At 38.8% G+C, this 19,280-nt stretch overlaps 1 protein-coding gene across 1 annotated transcript in view; it reads left to right on the plus strand.

Annotated features, from left to right (window-relative positions):
• Positions 1–3,624: 3,624 nt before the first annotated feature.
• LOC139159076 (vomeronasal type-2 receptor 26-like) overlaps positions 3,625–19,280 on the plus strand; it is a 49,867-nt gene continuing 34,211 nt past the window's right edge. The window contains exons 1-3 of the mRNA XM_070736441.1: positions 3,625–3,978; positions 9,580–9,780; positions 16,659–16,871. Of these exons, the coding sequence (XP_070592542.1) occupies positions 3,625–3,978; positions 9,580–9,780; positions 16,659–16,871 (768 nt within the window). The remainder of the gene's footprint in view (positions 3,979–9,579; positions 9,781–16,658; positions 16,872–19,280) is intronic.

Consider the following 19,280-nt stretch of genomic DNA (forward strand, 5'->3'; position numbering starts at 1 on the left):
ATCATTTATAATACTTTTAAACCTATTAGCGAAAATTAATATGAAGATTTTATAATCCATGTTTAACAATGAAATTGGTCTATAATTCTCAATTTTTTCTTTTTCCGTGTCCACTTTATGTATTATAGTTATTAAACTTTCTGACCATGTTTTGGGTAATTTACCTTCTGTCATTATTTGGTTATATATCTCAAATATATTTGAAAAAAGTATTTCTATATCTAACTTATAAAATTCTACTGGTATCGCATCTGGGCCTGTCGCTTTGTTGTTTTTCTGATTCTTTATAGATTGCTTTAGTTCCATTTCTCTGAGTTAATATTTGTTGTTGTGTTTTGGTTAATACTGGTAGATCTATATTTTTCAAATATTCAAAAATTAAATCCTCATTTATTTCTTCTTTATTATATAATTGTCTATAAAATTCCAATACTATTTCCTTTTTTTCTTCTGTTCTATGTTTTATTTTACCTTTAGAGTCTTTTTTTACCTTTTTTTCTTTTCTTTTCTTTTCCCAGTGTAGTCCATTTGATCATGTGAGTTTGCATTAAAATCTCCTATTATTATCATATTTTCAATTGATAATTTGCTTATTTTTTTGTGTAAGTCTTTGTAAAATTGTAAAATTGTTTTTGCTTGTGATTTGTTTCTAAATCCAGTTGTACCATCAAAATCCTTCCATCACTATCATTATATATTTCTTTAGATTAAATTAATTCATCTATGTACATTGCCAATCCTCTTTTCTTTTGATTAGCCAAACTAGTATATAATTTCCCCAATTTTGAGTTATTAAGAAGACTTTGTTTTGATTTTTTAATATGAACTTCTTGTAAAATATTTTTGTTTTGTGAGTTTGGTTAGTATTTTATTTCTTTTCTTTGGATTGTTCAATCTGTTTACATTGACTGAAAAGATTTTCAAATCATGTGTCATCTTTATTTGTAGTATTTTTTAGCTTCTTTTGGTTCTCAGAGTCTCGTTTCTAGAATTAGTTCTTGTGAAGCCTCTGGTTGTTTCTTCTTTACTTCCTGTATTTCTTCCCCTCCTCCACTTGTGGCCCCCATCATATTTTCACTACTCTTTGGCAAAATCCGGAGTTGGTCAAGCCTGTCCAATCCACTAAGTGCTAAGAAAGATCTTGCTTGCTCCACATTTTCTATCTTCACTTTCGTTGATTGCCAAGTTAGAGTCAGGCCTTCTGGTACCAACCATCTAAAAACAATATTCTTTTTGATTAAGATACTTGTAAGAAAGTAATATTCTCTTCTGCTTTCTCTCACTCTTTTCGGAACTTGTTTCAAGATCGTGGTTTCTTTTCCATTGCGTTGAAAAGTCTCGTTTCTTGTCAGTCTCAGTATCTCATCTTTGATTATTCTACTTGAAAACTTAATGTGAACTTCTCTTGGTAGGTTATGATGTCTTACATATCCAGTTTGGACTCTGAAAACTTCATCAATTTCTCTTATCAATTCTGCTGGATCTGCTTCCATAATTCCTCCTATTACTTCTGCCATTTTTGTGGATAGATCTTTGTCTCTTCTTTGATGTTTTCAAATCTCAGGCCATGTGATGCGGATTGGAGTTCGAGGTTGGTTATTGCTTTGTCAAAGCCTCTACGGGCATTGTAGTTGTGATCTTTATATTCTTCCACTTTCTGTCCCATACCTTGAACTTTTTCTTCTGTTACTTTTATTCTTTTTTCACTTTCTTGTAGATTTTGTTGTATGACTTTTATGTTCCCGTCCATTTCAGCCACGTTTCCTTTTACTTCCGTTATTTCAGTTTTGAGTTCACCAATTTCTTTTTTGATCTCATTTTTAATCTCTTTCATCTCTTGCCTCATTTCTTGCTTCATTTCTTCCAGGTACATTTTCATTTCCTCTTTGTGGGTATCAAGTTGAGTTTTTGTCTGAGTTTGTGTCTTCTGCATAAAATCTTGAATACCTGCTAATGGATCTTGGATGGACTAGAAATTTGAGTCTGCAGGTGACTTTTCTTTCTCTTTTTCTTTCTCCTTCACCAACATTGTAGTTATAGTCCTTTGTTGTAATGGAGATGATGTTGGAGAAACTTTAGGTGTGGGAGGTGGGGTTAGAGTTGAAGTAGCTGTTTGTTTTTGGGTTGCTGTTGTTGTCACTGAAGTCACACTTTGTGCCCTGTATCTCAAAATTTCTACCTTGTTTTGCAATTACTTAAATCAATCTCTTATTTATTCACAATTAAGAAAAGAGAAAAATTTTAAATCTATAATACTAGCAATAGAAAGTACAATTTAAAAGGGAAAAGAAATATATGAAATGTCAATTCAATTTTATTAATACTTAAAAGGGAGTGAATTAATTAAAAAAAGAAAGAAAAAAACAAAGGTAAAGAAAGAAAGAATAAGGGAAGTCCAATCTTTTAAAATCCAAAGCTTATGGGGGGGGGCAGGTGGAAAAGGGGAGAAATAGAGCTTCTAGCACATCCTAGTTTAGTTAATTAATAAAAAGAAAGGCAGACTATAATAATAATGGAAAAGGAAAAAGAAAAGAAAGAAGATTATTAAAAATTATTTAGAAATTATTAGAAAAATTGAACTATATATATAATATTTTCAGAAAAGGAGGAAAATGAAATAGTAAAAATTAAAATTATAAAATAAAAAGGGAATATCAAAAATCTAAAAATCCTAATAAGCCCAAATAATCCAAATATAAAAAACGTAACTTGAAACTGTTATGCTTTAATATGAATGTCCAAAAAAGAAAACTCCAAAGCCAATATCAGATGTAATGTCTGTAATATCCAAATTGAAATAAAAATAAATCTATTTCTTCTTGTTGTCTAAAAAGGAAAGGAAAAAAAGGAAGATCCTTACGCCTCTGGTGTCTGGTTATGAAAATAGTCCCTTATATATTTTCTTAAACACAAATTCCGAATGAAAATAAAAAATAGAATAAAAAGTCCAAAAAAAAGTCAGTAAAAATTCATTCGAATAAGGGGGTTTATGCATCAATCCATTTCATTCAGTTCATTCAGTTCATTTATTCATGTGTTCAATTCATTTAAATAGTCCAACCTCAACGTTCATTTAATTTGTCTAATTACCAAACCAATCTTTTATTACTATTTAAAAAATGGAATAATTATAAAAATATGAGTGGCAAAATAAGAACACAATATAGTGTTAAAATTCAAGAAGAAAAAAAATGGGAAAAATGCGAGACAGTTATACTATCAAAATTAACAAAGTCAAGTAGTTCCGGCCGTTTTTCTTCTTAGCTTATGGATATCACTTACAGTTAGTTTGCTTTGTTTGTGTTCGCCTTTCAATCTGGGATCTTCTCTTTTCAGGTTCTAATCGTTGAAATACCAAAGGATTATCTTAAGGTGGTATCAATCTTCTTTTTCTGCTGATCTGATTCTCCATAGACTTCTTATTTCTATTTTTAACTTCTTTCTTATGGCAACCGCTATGGCTGTGCCCGGGCAGCCACCTGAGTGCAGTTCTCCGACGACATAGCTGCGGGGCTTTCCCTACCCTCCAGGACTGTGGCAATCCATCCCCGGGGATCCGGGAGACCCCCTGTCCTGGGTTGACCCCTCCGGGTGTCAACACAGCACAAATTGCACCCTACAGTCATGGAAAAGGAGGATGTGAAGACAGAGCTGTGCCTCCGCACCCCCAACGCGGTCGAGCCCAAATCGGAATTCTCAGCTTTGGCAACTTTAAGGGCTGTGGACTTTAACTCCCAGAAGAGCAGGGTTCCAATATTTGAGGGACTGGCACAAAAGAAGAGGGGGGTGGAGATCAATTTCTTCTCCAAATCCCCAGAAGGCAGGACAAGAAGCAATGGATGGAAACTAATCATGGAGAGATCAGATCTAGAACTGAGGAGAAATTTTCTAACTGGGAGAACAATAATCAGTGGAATTGTGGATGCTCTGTCACTGGAGGTTTTTAAGAAGAGACTGGACAGCCACTTATCTGGAATGGTACTTGAGCAGGGGGTTGGACTACAAGATTTCAGGGGTCCCTTCCAGCTCATTCTATTATACTGCTTTATAGGGCTTCTACAGCCCTCTCTAAGCAGTTTACTGAATCAGCATATTGCCAGCAATTTGGGTCCTCATTTTTCCCACCTCGGAAAGATCGAAGGCTGAATCAACCTTGAGCCAGTGGTGAGATTGGAACTGCTGAACTACAACTAGCAGTAAGCTGAAGTAGTCTGCAGTAGATTGTTGGGGGCAATATGCTGATTCTGTAAACCACTTAGAGAGGGCTGTAAAAGCACTATGAAGTCTAAATGCTAAATGCTATATAATCTAGTCCAGGGATAAGCAAAGTCAGTTCTTCTATGACATGTAGACTTCAACTCCCAGAATTCTTTAGCTAGCATGATTAGCACAGGAATTCTGGGAGTTGAAGTCCACAAGTCATAGAAGAGCCAACTTTGCCTACTCCTGATCTAGTCCAACCTCCTGCTGGTGGAGGAGACCCTATACCACTCTAGACAAATGGCAGTCCAATCTCTTCTTGAATGTCTCTACCGCTGGAGCGTACAAAACCCCTGCAGGCAAACTGTTCCACTGGTTGTTCACTCTTACCCTCAGAGAGTTCTTCCTTATTTCCAGGTTGAATATCTCCTTGGTCAGCTTCCATCCATTGCTCCTTGTCTCACCTTGTCTCAATCTCTGTGGTAGTGTGGTTAATATTACACCAAAAGGGCAGAGCTGCCCTGGTCATCGCCGAGAGAGAGTGCAGTCGTGCGTGGGCACCCCGGCAGGAGAAAGCAGGCTGCCCAGCTGCACTCACTCTCTGGCTGGCTCCTTCCTATCGATAGTGACAGCACCCATCCCCCTGCTGCTATTTGCCGACATCCTCGACCCCCGGGCTCAGCAAAGCTAGCCAAAGGAGGGACTCTATCACTCTGAGAAAAAAGGGCGGAAGTGCCTGATGGGCACCACTATCTTTTCTGGGATGGGTGGGGCCAAACTTCCTCTTCAACACTGAGAAGTGAGCGAGCGAGTAGGCTTAGCAGAGCCTTGTGGTACTCCATTGCAAACTTCCCTCCATGTAGATGCAATTCCATTGAGCAATACATATTGAGGTCAGCTAGTTTCAAATTCATCTGGTGGTGTTACTGTCTAGCCCACATTTTTCTACTTTATCTAGTGCTAGGTTATGGTCTACTTTATCATATAGATAGACAAAACACATTTATTATTTGAATATAAATTATATAAGAAAGAGATAAGTGTCTTTGACCACAGTTTAGATCATATGGAACTTTATAAAAAAAATAAAATATTTCCTGGTTGGTCAATTAAAAAAAATGCAGTCAATGTGGATCTTTAGTTGAAAATTTGAGTGGACATATGGGTATATGGGTCAGAGATGTAGGGGTGATAGAGAAATATGATTTAGTTTTTGTTTATTTTTATTCTTTTTAACTCATTTTCTCTTATACTATTGTTATGTATAGTCTTGTTAACGTTATGTATTTTTATTCTTGATTTTCAAAAGTGTTAATTATGGGTTATTAATGGTTATTAATCAACAATAGCTTATTCTAATAAGCTCAGGAAATTGTATTTCTTTAAAGCTAATATTTTGGAATTAATCTGACCTCAAATCTTATGCAGCATTCTGCCGATGACTCTAAAGCAGGGGTCCCCAAACTTTTTACACAGGGGGCCAGTTCACTATCCCTCAGACTGTTGGAGGGCCGGACTATAAAAAAAACTATGAACAAATCCCTCTGCACACTGCACATACCTTATTTTAACATTTAAAAAAATGGGAATGTACTATTTAGAGGGAGGGAAGAAGTCTGAAATTCATATATGTTTATGTTTTGTTTTTAATTTTCTTTTGTTAACATCTGATTGGCTATACAAGGTTTTATTGGTTTATAGAAAAATGTATAAAAATATTTATAGAAAAATATATAAAGAAGGAAGCACTTTGGCATAATGATTAATAAGTTAGAAATATAATTGGTGTTGTACTTTTTGAAGGAACATTAAGGAGGGAATTTAATTAAAAGAAAAGTATGTACCTGGATGACAACATTAGAAAAAAAACTTTTGCAACTTTTTTGGTGATTGATATTAGTTACTGAGAAAATACCGCATTTTATTCAGGGAAAATTAGATGGTACATTGTATTGTTTGAATGCATGTTGAGAGAAAAATTTTAAAAAATGTACACCCCCCCCCCCAAAAGTATTTCCTTCCTCCGCCCTTCCATTCATTTCATTCTTCCTTCCTTCCTTGTTCCCTCCATTTCTTCTTCCTTCCTTCCTTTTCCTGCCATTTCTCCTTCTTTCCCTCCCTCCCTCCTTCCCACTTCTCTCTTCCCTCTCCCTTTTTTTCCTTCTTTCTCATTTGTTTTGTTTCCCTCTCCCTCGTTCTTTCCCTCCATCATTTTCTCATTTTTCTCCTTTTCTCTCTCACATTCCCTCCCCCTCACTTGTTTTCTCTCCCTCTCTCTCTTGCTTTCTTTCTCTCTCTCTCTCCTTTTCTTCTCTCTTCCTTCCTCTCTTCTTTTTTTTTTCTGCCCTGCAACACGCCGCGGGGCAGTCGGCTGCAAGCAGAAGCTCCCAAGACGGTGGCACCGACGTCGGGTTGTAGTACATTGCTGGCGCTGCGCTGGGCATGGGCACGGGGCAGCGCCAGCAATGTACGGCGTCCTGCAACACATCAAGCCGCCGCCGCCAGTGCCTTGCAGCCAACCGCCCCACCGCCGCCTTACGACTACTGCTGTGCCCTCCCGCTTGACCCACGCTGCGCCACCTTTGTGGCTTGCCATGCTGCCCCACGCCCACCAGAGCTCCCGGTGCGGCCGAAGCGCGGGGCGGAGTAGGTGGCAACGGCTGCTTCAGGCCCGCCCCCGAGCTGAGCTTCCTTTGGCTTCCTTCGAGGCAAAAGCTGCAAAGTTCACCTGCCGCCTCGAAGGAAGCCAAAAGAAGCTCAGCTCAACGAGGACCGGCTGTTGGTCCCTTGAAGCTGTCACCGCCGCCGCCCATTGCGGAGATCCCTTCACCCGAACGGAGGCGGCGGGCTCAAAGGACCAAGAGCCGGTCTTTCTCGGCGCTGAATTGTTGCAGCCTCAGCCTCTGGGCGAAGGGATCTCCTCAAGCAATGCAGCTCCGAAAAGGACCGGCTCTTGGTCCCTTGAACCCGCCGCCACCTCCGTTCGGGCGAAGGTATCTCCGCAGTGGGTGGCGGTGGTAGCTTCAAGGGACCAAGAGCTGGTCCTTGTTGAGCTGAACTTCCTTTGGCTTCCTTCGAGGCGGCAGGTGAGCTTTGCAGCTTTGCCCCGAAGGAAGCCAAAGGAAGCTCAGCTCGGGGGCGGGCCTGAAGCAGCCGCCGCCGCCTACTCCGCCGCGTGCTTCGCCCGTGCCGGAGCCAAGTAAACCGAGGCTAGGCCCGTCGCCCCCGGCTCCAAGCACGGAGCCTGGGTGGCGGGCAACCATAGGGAGGGCCTCCCCGTCGCCTGGCCGGGACATTGTGGCCGTTAACAATTTAGTGCGCGGGGGTCCTGATGGCTTGTTTACTGCCCCCTCCAGAGGCTCTTGCAGGGCTTCCAGACTCCCTGCGGGGCAGCAAAGAAGCAAAAAAGCAGCACTCTCCCGATCTCTCTCTCCCTCTCTTTCTTGCTTTATTTTTCTCTCTCAGTCCCTTTCTATGTCTCCCTCTTTCTCTCTCTCCCTCTCCGCAGCAGACCCCCCCCCCCCTAACACCAAAAGTGCCCAAACGCGCGCAAACCTCACTGGTGCAAAAAAAAAAAAAGTAGCAAAAAAGCGGCACTGGAGGGACCAAGACGGTCTGCAGCTGAGCGTCTGGAGGAGGAGGAGGCGGAAAGCCAGGGGGCGGGGAGGAAAGCAATTGGCTAATTTCTTTCTCAGAGGAACTGTTGCTGCTCTGCTATAGGGTGCTTAACTCCCCGCCCCCTGGCTTTCCTCTTCCTTGCCACCGCCAGACGCTCAGCAGCAGAGTGGAGGGGAGATTCGGGAACTTAGTATATTATATATGGTAAAATCTTGTACGCTGCTGCGGGCCGGGTAAATAGCCTCAGCGGGCCGCATCCGGCCCGCGGGCCGTAGTTTGGGGACCGCTGCTCTAAAGTGTGCAAAAGAGTTGATATTCCTGGAGGCGTCTGTAATATGATAAATGATTTAGCTTTACTAGATAAATGGTCAAAGCAATGGAAACTGCAGTTTAATGTTTCCAAATGTAAAATAATGCACTTGGGGGAAAGGAATCCTCAATCTGAGTATTGTATTGGCAGTTCTGTGTTAGCAAAAACTTCAGAAGAGAAGGATTTAGGGGTAGTGATTTCTGACAGTCTCAAAATGGGTGAGCAGTGTGGTCGGACAGGAGGAAAAGCAAGTAGGATGATTGGCTGCATAGCTAGAGGTATAACGAGCAGGAAGAGGGAGATTGTGATCCTGCTATATAGAGTGCTGGTGAGACCACATTTGGAATACTGTGTTCATTTCTGGAGACTTCACCTACAAAAAGATATTGACAAAATTGAACGGGTCCAAAGACGAGCTACAAGAATGGTGGTAGGTGTTAAGCATAAAACGTATCAGGAAAGACTTAATGAACTCAATCTGTATAGTCTGGAGGACAGAAGGAAAAGTGGGGACATGATCAAAACATTTAAATATGTCAAAGGGTTAAATAAGATTCAGGAGGGAAGTGTTTTTAATAGGAAAGTGAACACAAGAACAAGGGGACACAATCTGAAGTTAGTTGGGGGAAAGATCAAAAGCAACATGAGAAAATAATATTTTACTGAAAGAGTAGTAGATCCTTGGAACAAACTTCCAGCAGATGTGGTTGGTAAATCCACAGTAACTGAATTTAAACATGCCTGGGATAAACATTTATCCATCCTAAGATAAAATACAAAAAATAGTATAAGGGCAGACTAGATGGATCATGAGGTCTTTTTCTGCCGTCAATCTTCTGTGTTTCTATGTTTCTATGTTTCATTGTTTTTTTCAGATCAATTTTGAATTATTTTCACATTTGCTGCATGATAAAAGTCAATTGCCCTTTTATCACAGTTTTTTGCCCAAAAAAGGGGTCCTCTACCCAGGAATTGTCCAAGTGCTCCTCCATTTCAGATGGACCATTGTTGGTCTCTTTGCTCCAGACACAGAAAACGGAGATAATTTCATGAGAACTTTCACTCCTTTGCTTGCCATAAATGGAATTTGTGTTGTTATATCACAACAATTCTCAACAACACTATTTACAGTACACCTCAGAAGTGCCCTCTCTAAGTGGAGACAAGTCAATGTCCACATTCATTACATAGAATTTGGTGCTGTTTTGGACAGAATTGTCCCTTTCCATTTCACACTTAGGTATTTGCCAGGTACCATTGGAAGGAAAGTCTGGATCACAACACTCACTACAATATATCCACTGAAATACCACAGAGCTCTCAGATATGTGAATAGTATCTGGACTGTTGATTATGGGAGAAAAAAGGAGCCAATAAAGGATGCCTATAAACCCCATTTCTTTTTTAAACCACCCTTTGGGTATCAGTCATATTTCTGCTCTTTTTCAAAGCATGTCTTTTCTGTCAAAGGCCGGAAAAGATGCACTGAGAAATCACCACTGGAGACCCAATGGAACCATAACATGATGGGCTATAATTCCCACCATCGTTACAGTGTCATTAAGACTCTGGCCCATGCCTTGAATGCTGCATATTTCTCCATATCCAGGAGGAGAAGGAAGGAGGGCAAAGGGAGTTTGCAACCATGGCAGGTATGGAGTCCCAACAATAATCCATTAATCTTACTTCCTTTTGAAAAGAAATAAAAATGAGGTAGAGGGGAACCGTATCTAACTACTTGTGTTAACAGGAATACAATACATTTGGCCAATCTAATCACTTAAGCAAGAAGAGGAAGTATGACAGACACAGTTTGATATTACACACTGCTAATTTAAAAATGATGCATGTTTACATAATTTTCTTTAGGTAAGCTTTTGTGATAAATATCACAGAATTGATACAGCTAATACAGTTCTACGGAGGAATCATTGAGTCTATCATCTGCACCTCTATAACTGTCTGGTTTGGTTCTGCAACCCAAGAAGACCAACACAGACTTCAGAGGAGAATCAGAACTGCAGAAAAAACAATTGCTGCAAACCTGCCTTCCATTGAGGACCTGTATACTGTACGAGTCAAAAAGAGGGCTTTGAAAACACTCACTGACCCCTCCCATGCTGTACATAAACTGTTACAACTCCTTCCACCAAAACGTCACTACAGAGCACTGCACACCAAGACAACAAAATACAAGGACAGATTTTTCCCGAGTGCAATCATTCTGGTAAAGAATAGAATAGAATAGAATATTTATTAGCCAAGTGTGATTGGACACACAAGGAATTTGTCTTGGTGCATGTGCTCTCGGTATATATAAAAGAAAAAGATACATTTGCCAAGAATCATGTGGTACAACACTTAATGATTGTCACAGGGGTCAAATAAGCAATGAAGAAACAATCAATATTAATTAAAAAAAACTCAGGATACAAGCAACAAGTTACAGTCATACAGTCAACATGGGAGGAAATGGGTGATAGGAATGATGAGAAAAAACTAGTAGAAATAGAAGTGCAGATTTAGTAAAAGGTCTGACAGAGTTGAGGGAATTATTTGTTTAGTAGACTGATGGCGTTCGGGAAAAAACTATTCTTGTGTCTATTTGTCTTGGTGTGCAGTGCTCTGTAGTGACATTTTAAGGATAGGAGTTGAACAGTTTGTGTCCAGGATGTGAGGGATCAGTAAATATTTTCACCTCCCTCTTTTTGACTCGTGCAGTATACAGGTCCTCAATGGAAGGCATGTTGGCAGCAATTGTTTTTTCTTCAGTTCTGATTCTCCTCTGAAGTCTGTGTCCGTCTTGTTAAGTTGTAGAACCAAACCAGACAGTTACAGAGGTGCAGATGACAGACTCGGTGATTCCTCTGTAGAACTGTATCAGCAGCTCCTTGGGCAGATTGAGCTTCCTGAGTTGGTGCAGAAAGAACATTATTTGTTGTGCTTTGTTGATGATGTTTTTGATGCAAATATTTTCCTCAACCCTCTCAAGCTATTTACTAAGTCTGCACTACTGTTACTACTAGTTTTTCCTCATCATTCCTATCACACATCTCCTCTCACTTATGGCTGTATGACTGTAGAGCCATATTAACCGCATCACCCAGCGATCTATTTGCTCAGTGTGCAAATTATTATTATTATTATTATTATTATTATTATTATTATTATTATTATTATTATTATTAATTAGATTTGTATGCCACCCCTCTCCGTAGACTCAGGGCGGCTCACAACAAAAATAAAACAATATATGACAAATCTAATAATTTAAAAGTCACTAAAAACCCCTTATTAAAAAGCAAAAACATACACACAAACATAACATGCATAAACTGTATAGGCTCGGGGGACATTTAGATTTATTGGATTTATATGCTGCCCCTCTCCGCAAACTCGGGGCGGCTCACAACAAGGCAAAAACAATACATAATAACAAATCCAATACCCTCCAATCCAATCACAATTTAAGCTAAAAAATTCATAAAAAACAACCCCAGAATATTAAAAAAACAAGCACACAATCAATCTAACACCAAAACAACACGGGCAAGGGGGAGATGTTTCAGTTCCCCAATGCCTGACGGCAGAGGTGGGTTTTAAGGAGTTTACGAAAGGCAAGGAGGGTGGGGGCAATTCTATTCTCCAGGGGGAGCTGATTCCAGAGGGTCGGGGCCACCACAGAGAAGGCTCTTCCCCTGGGTCCCGCCAAATGACATTGTTTAGTCAACGGGACCTGGAGAAGGCTAACTCTGTGGGACCTAACCGGTCACTGAGATTCGTGCGGCAGAAGGCAGTCCCGGAGATATTCTGGTCTGATGCCATGAAGGGCTTTATAGGTCATAACCAACACTTTGAATTGTGACTGGAAACTAATCGGCAACCAATGCAGACTGCGGAGTGTTGGAGTAACATGGGCTTACCTGGGGAAGCCCATGATTGCTCTCGCAGCTGCATTCTGCACGATCTGGAGTTTCCGAACACTCTTCAAAGGTAGCCCCATGTAGAGAGCGTTACAGTAGTCGAGCCTCGAGGTGATGAGGCTCAACTACTGGGGGGGGGGTGTTCTAACAGTGGATCCATGATGGTTTTCAAGTGGGAGAAAGAGCTTTTATTAGTTGGAGAAGATCTTCCCAAACTCCTTCTGATTTTTTTGCTTCAATAGACCAAATCTTCTTGGCTTTCCTCATGGCTGAAAACAGCTCCTCCTTGGCTTCGTGACTGAAAAGCTGATCTAATTTTTCTGCAATAGTTTTTAAAGTGTGGTGTCTGTAAAGCAGCAATGCGTTGCTCCTGGTTCGGCCTGGTTTGGTGAACTGGTAGTGGCACTGGTGGGAGGTTGCATGCACCTGCCCAGATTGCTTCTGCACATGCAAACTGGTAGTGATGGGATTTAGAATCCACCACTGCTGCAAACGGGAGTTCGGGTCTCCAACTGAAAAAGCCATTCACTTCCTGAGATTCTTATGGATGCATTCGTTTTCTTTCCATGAACATCACACGTCTGATTTGGTTTGCAATCCACTGCTATTTTGATTTTTTTTAATTTTGATATTTTTTATTTATTTGTCAATCATGTATAGGATAGTAGTTTATATAAACATAATATAGAAAGTAATGATAAAAAGATGTTTTATAGATGGCACCTTCCACCATATAGAATCTCTAAAATGTTTCCTTCGGTATCGCCCATTTGTTGGAAATGCAAAAAAGAAGTTGGTACATATTACCATGCATGGTGGACCTGTCCGGAGACAAAAATATTTTGGAATAAAGTAGAGAATTGGATAAATGAAATAACAAAGGAGAAGATTAAAAAATCTCCTGAATTTTTTCTATTGGGTATTTCAAATATAAAGTATAAAAAAGAAATTTACTATTTAATAATACATATATTGACGGCGGCACGAATAACATTCGCGCAGAAATGGAAAGAAAAGACGATACCGAAAGACTCTGAGGTGTTTAAAAAAATTATAGAGTGTGCAGAACTAGATATGATGACTAAAAGGTTGAACAATCAAACTGAAACAGAATTTTATAAAATTTGGGATAAAGTATATGATTGGTGGAATGTTAAAAATAGTATTAAAAATTAAACATATAAGAATAAATGACTACTTAAAAATTATAAGATAGAATTATATACTGTAGTTTATATAGTTCATATTATAACTAACTCAGAAGTGTTTATATTATTTTCTTTTTGTATTACTAATAATTTGTTTATTGCTTTTTGATATATATATACATATAAGTATATCATTATTATTTTTTGTTCAAAAAATATATATACATAAAGAAACTTAATCAACAATCTTAATTTTAAAAATCTATAATTAAATTTAATGATAATGTAATCTTCAAGTGTGGCTTTTCTGCTTAGATCTTGTAACAGTTAGAGCTTTTTATATTTTGTATTAGTTAGACTTCTATGATAAGCGGAGCAATAGTAGCTCCTTAAATGTTCAATGTTGTATGTCTTTGTTCGTTTTACTTTGAAAACAATAAAAAAAAAATTTTTTTTTTAAAAGATGACAAATAGGACAATAGGTTAGGGATGGTAGGTATAATGGCGTTCTTTAAAAAAAAATATGTTTATTGAATATATACATTAAAAACAGAAAAGCAAAAAAGGATATATATAATGTACATTCTAACAATTATAATTAACCTATCTGGAAAGCATAGGAGGGAAGAGAGGGAAGGAAAAAGGGAGGGAGGAATGGGGAAGAAAGGAAAGAGATACAAGAAAAGGAAAAGAAATTGAAAATTAGAAGGAGAGGGGGTAGTAAGAAGAGGAAAGTAGAGAGCCAGTGTTCGAGCTGGGGCTTCGATGCTTTACGGCCTATAGTTCAAACATGTGGGTGGTGTAGACTTTCCTAGGATTAGGGCACCCAAATTATTAGCCTCTTTTAGGGGGGGGAGGTGCATCTTATACACAGAAAAATATGGTATGTAAAGAATAAAACCATTAATACCTTAACCTTAATATCAAAGTTGATATCCTCCATCATTCTTGCTCTGCATTTCATTTTTTTCTTTTAGTGTGGAAGACTGTACTTTCTTTTCCTCTTAAATACCATCTAGTTTTCCCCCCAGTCCTTATTGATAAAATATTAATTCTATATTTTCTTTTTTTATATACCAATAAATATTTTTATAATATAATTTTATTTATAGACATTTATAAATATAACATGGAAAACAAAGACATTTAAAAACATTGGAGAGTCGTGCAGTGACTCTGTATAACAATTCTTACTGTGCTCACATTCTATTACACACCTATTTTACATACTTATTATAAACCTATTTTTAATACAGTAGTCATACTTGATATAATTAATCTAATATTTTCCCGTTAACCCAATTTTTCACCAAGAAATAGCTCTTTTTGTTGTTGTTGTCGTTATTGTTAATTAAATGTACACTGATTACTTTAACCTTTTTTCCAGCCAACAATAGAACATAGTCCAGCATTTATAGAATTCTGATTCATCCTTGTATTTTATTTCCAATGTTAATTTATCCATCTCTGCACATGCTGTTATTTTCTCTCCAATTAATTTTATATTATTTTAAATCATAAAATCATAAATGTTTTTCTAGAACCATTGTCTTTTTAAAAAGGATACAATTTTAAAGTCAGTTTTATCTACTTTATCATCCTACATCCAGACATAACTAGGTTCTTAATAATCACAGCAGGAATTAGTTTTATTTGTCAAGTACCTACTGGTAGGATACAAAGATATAACAATATATCTTATTGTTATAACATATAACAAGATATAACAATCCTAAGAAACCCAAAAGACAAAATCCAACTCGAAAACCAAGGAATCTATGAAATACCATGCAAAACATGTGCAGCCACATACATTGGACAAACTAATCAAAGAATAAACGCACGCATTGCAGAACATAAAAATGCAGTCAAAAAAGAAGAAAAAACTTCCTCACTTTTCCAGCACATTAAAAAAACAGGACATGAAATTGACTTCGAAAAAACTAAATTACTTTCCAAAATGAACACGTATATAAAAGAATAATCATGGAAGCCATAGAGATAGAAAAACACCCCCTCAGTACGAATAAACATGATGACACGTCCCGCCTATCAGAAATTTGGAAACCAGCCCTAAACAAAAAAACATATCATAATCATCACCATGTCAATCCTTCAACTAAATGTGATTCCACCAACCAATCAAATCATTAAAACATAGCCACCCAATCTATTTGCTACATTCAAACAAATCTCCACCCCCACCACTATTTATAGGGAACAAATGGCAGTTGCAAACAAACTATCTTTACAGCAGCACAAAGCTTACAACTTCAGCCTGATGGTGGTGAATGTGATTTCACCGAAACGTCGGATAGACATGCAAAATATTACATGGGGCAAAACCCAAACTCAGAACAATCTACAGATATAACAATGTTTATATACATGATAACAGTAACAGAGAAACATTAAGACAAGGGACAATAGGCATGCTGATGCACTCATGCATGCCCCATACTGACCTCTTAGGAATGGGTGAGGTCAACAGTGAAATCAAGTTATATCACCAACAGTTCCACAATCGGTTAAAAATGTATAATTTAAAAAGCAGGGGGAAATCCATAACTTCATAAAGAGAGCACCCTAATTTCACAGCTTGTAAAAAGAGTAGGTGGGATATTTGTACCTCCAGACATGCATGGTGGCCTTGAACCGCAAGTTGAGCAGCATCTAAATTTGTTTTTTTTTTAAAAAATATACTTTATTAATTATATACATTAAAAAAGACAGTAGACAAAACAACAATACAACATTTACACAGTGTATATACATAGGAATCCGTAGAGAAGAGAAAGGGAAAAGAAAGAGAGAGCAAGTAAGAGAATAATAACATATATACACTCATAACAAAAATAAAGCATTATGCTTTATACATGGGTTATTTTTGGTATCAGAGCTTAATATTTACACCTACTAAGTAGCAGGATAATTGATTTTGCAGCTTATTCATTTATAGCAGTATTTTCCCTTGTTAATTGTTACACATACATCTTGTTGACTTTTCCATTAACTTATCCGTTTTTATGAGATTATGGTACAATATTGTTATTACAAAGCATCTAAATTTGTTAATGATGATGACAAAGACAGACAGAAAGAATATAGCCATGCAGTTAGTTAATCTGGATATATTTATAATATCTCTTCATGAATTTTTCTTTTCTTTTATGTACACTGAGAGCCTGTGCACCAAGATGAATTCCTTGTGTGTCTAATCACACTTGGCCAAGAAATAAATTCTATTCTATTCTATTTATTCTAATGTGGTCTATCTGGGAAAAGATTAACCTGGTAATTTTCTTGACAAATCCATGCTTTATGACAAGTACCTGTTCTTGTCAAGGAATTTATGAATATTTTCTTTGTGCAGTTTATGACACATTTTAGAAAGTTTCTTATAATTGTCATGCCATTGAGATTTCTTATAATTGTAATGCCTGGATGTTCCCATTCTAGTTCCATCCTTTTTTGGAGAAGAATGAGTTTTGCAATCTTTCTGAATACAAACTGTACTTGGACAAAAATGGAGACTTAAAGGCTGACTTGAGTTTCACTGCCTCGGTGTTTCTCCCCAACAAGAGAAAAGCTGTAAAAAACCTGGTGACTATTGAAAACCAGAATGTTATTATCAACCAACATCATCTGTCATGGCTACAGTTGCATAATAGGGTAGGAGCAAAATTGATGTCTTTTCTCTATTTTCAAAAAGATTCTGACCCACATCATTGGGTTAAGCCTATGCACCATGCCTCAGTGTTGAGATGGAGAAGCTGCATGAAAATGGTAAGAGAGGGGCAATAATTCAAGTGCTAGGGATTATGATCCATTTCCTCCTTGTCTTTAAATAGCAAACAAGAAAGCAAATTTGTTCAACAGGACCTCAATAGAGGTTTTGACTGAATTTGGTAAAGTTGAATCAAGATTGTGAGGAGGTCCTTTTGTTCCACTTGGAAAGAAGCTTTGGAATTAGGATTTTGTTTGTTTGTTTGTTTGTTTGTTTGTCAAATTGTGTACAAGATAATAGGTATGGTATAAACATAACCAAAAGCAAAGTAGATATAGGTAAATTTGGACAATAGGACAGTAGGGTAGGGACTGTAGCCACAATGGTGCACTTATGCACGTCCTTTACAGACCTTTTAGAAATTGGGTGAGGTCCACTGTAGACAGTCTAAGATTAATGTTTTGGGGGTTTGGGAAAGAAACCAGTGCCAGGTAGTATATTCTATGCATTGACCACTCTCTTGCCGAAGTTGTATTTTCTGCAATCGAGTTTCAAGCATTTTACATTGAGTTTGAATCTATTTTGTGTGCATATGTTGTTGGAGTTGAAGCTTAAGTATTCATTAACTGGTAGGATATTGTGGTAGATGATTTTATGAACTACATTTAGATCAGATCGAAGGAGGCCTATCTCAAGGTTTTCTAAGTCCGTAATTTCAAGTCTGGTGAAAGGTATTCTCCATGGTAGGAGGAGTTAGTCTCCAAAGATGGATTGACCTTGTCCAAAACCAATCAGGACTGAGTCTAAAAAAGTATAAACAGTGCCCTTCATCTTGGATTCACCCTCTTTCAACTCAGTCCAAGTCCAGGACATGTGCTGTTGCTTGCAACATCCTGTCAAAGAGCCGTGACATCTTTTATCCATCTATCCATCCATCCATCCATCCATCTGTCATCTATCCATTCAACTACCATCCATCCATCTTGCTGATTGTGATCCTTCCCCCTGCAAGTTCTCCTACATCTGGACTAGGTTGTGTTGAAGGCAGTTATTGGGTACTGCTCCAATGCTGCCGCTTGTGCCTCCAGCCATAAGCCCCAAATCCTGTTAATTGCCAGTATTCTGGCTGAGAGAGGGGAGAAATTGAGTTTCTGAGAGAAAGGTTGCTCAATAAGGCTGGCAATTGATTATTAAGGAGGGCATTATACAGGCAGGCTACAGTGTTTGTCACTTTTGCCATGGTAGATTTATTAAGCCCTCCTTTCAATTGGCTAGTCCCCCCCAAAATAAGAATGCTCTTGTAGACTACTGTGCTCTGTTGCTATTGCCTTTTTAAATTGTAATGCTGTTCCGATGCCGTTCATGGTTGTCAGGCTTCCCGCTGAGTAGTTGAGGACTTCAAATGCAAAGCGCCGATTCCACAGCCCCTCAGAAGGCCACCTGCCATCTGTGCTACTCGATAAAGCACCCACTACCACGCCCGACTGATCTGACTGGATGCCTTTCATGCCGACTTCAATAGCTCGATCTGATGTTCCTGTTATCTTCTCCAACTGCTTACTTCTCCCTTCACCTGCTGCTTGCCTTTATTCAGGCCTCTGGGCCATTCTCAGCATGCCGGAGAGCTATAATGTGTCCTCTGATTGACAAAACGCCATTTTGGATGGCCCATGTGATCAACAGCCATTTTTAATTGCCCACCTTACATGTACTGGAAAACCATGTGGGCAGTGGCCATTTTGAGAGCATCAGGTTCTGCCATTGTGTCACATGCCCAGTGGCCATCTTGGGAGTAGCACAAAGGTTATGGCAGCCATTTTGAATAAGAGAAATACTCAGCAACCATTTTGAATGCCTCTCTAGGCCAATGACAGCTCTTTTGAATGACTGATAAAGGCAGCAGCCATTTTGAGTGTAACTTACATATGGTGGTGACCATTTTGTGTGTACAAATTAAACTTTTGGGGGGAACTTTTGATCCCCTCAGAGGGGGTACACAACTTGGGTGTTCTCCTTGATCCAAAGCTGACCTTAGACCATCATCTTTGAGCTGTGGCGATGGGGGCATATGCCCATGTTCACCTCATGCATAGGTTGTGGCCTTAGTTGGACAGGGAGTCTCTACTCACAGCCGCATGAGCAGTCATGGGCCTTTCCAGGTATGCCCATATCTCTCCAGTACCCTGGGGGCTTCATTGGCTGCCAATTGGCTTCTGAACACAATAAAAAGTGTTGGTTATGACTATACCAAGCCCTACATAGCATCGCACCAGATTACTTACGGGGCCACCTTCTACTGCATGAGCCCCAGTGACCGGTTTGATTCCATAGAGTCGGCCTTCTCCAGGTCCCAT

This window comes from Erythrolamprus reginae, chromosome 2, assembly GCF_031021105.1.
Source record: "Erythrolamprus reginae isolate rEryReg1 chromosome 2, rEryReg1.hap1, whole genome shotgun sequence".
NCBI classification, from domain to species: domain Eukaryota; kingdom Metazoa; phylum Chordata; class Lepidosauria; order Squamata; family Dipsadidae; genus Erythrolamprus; species Erythrolamprus reginae.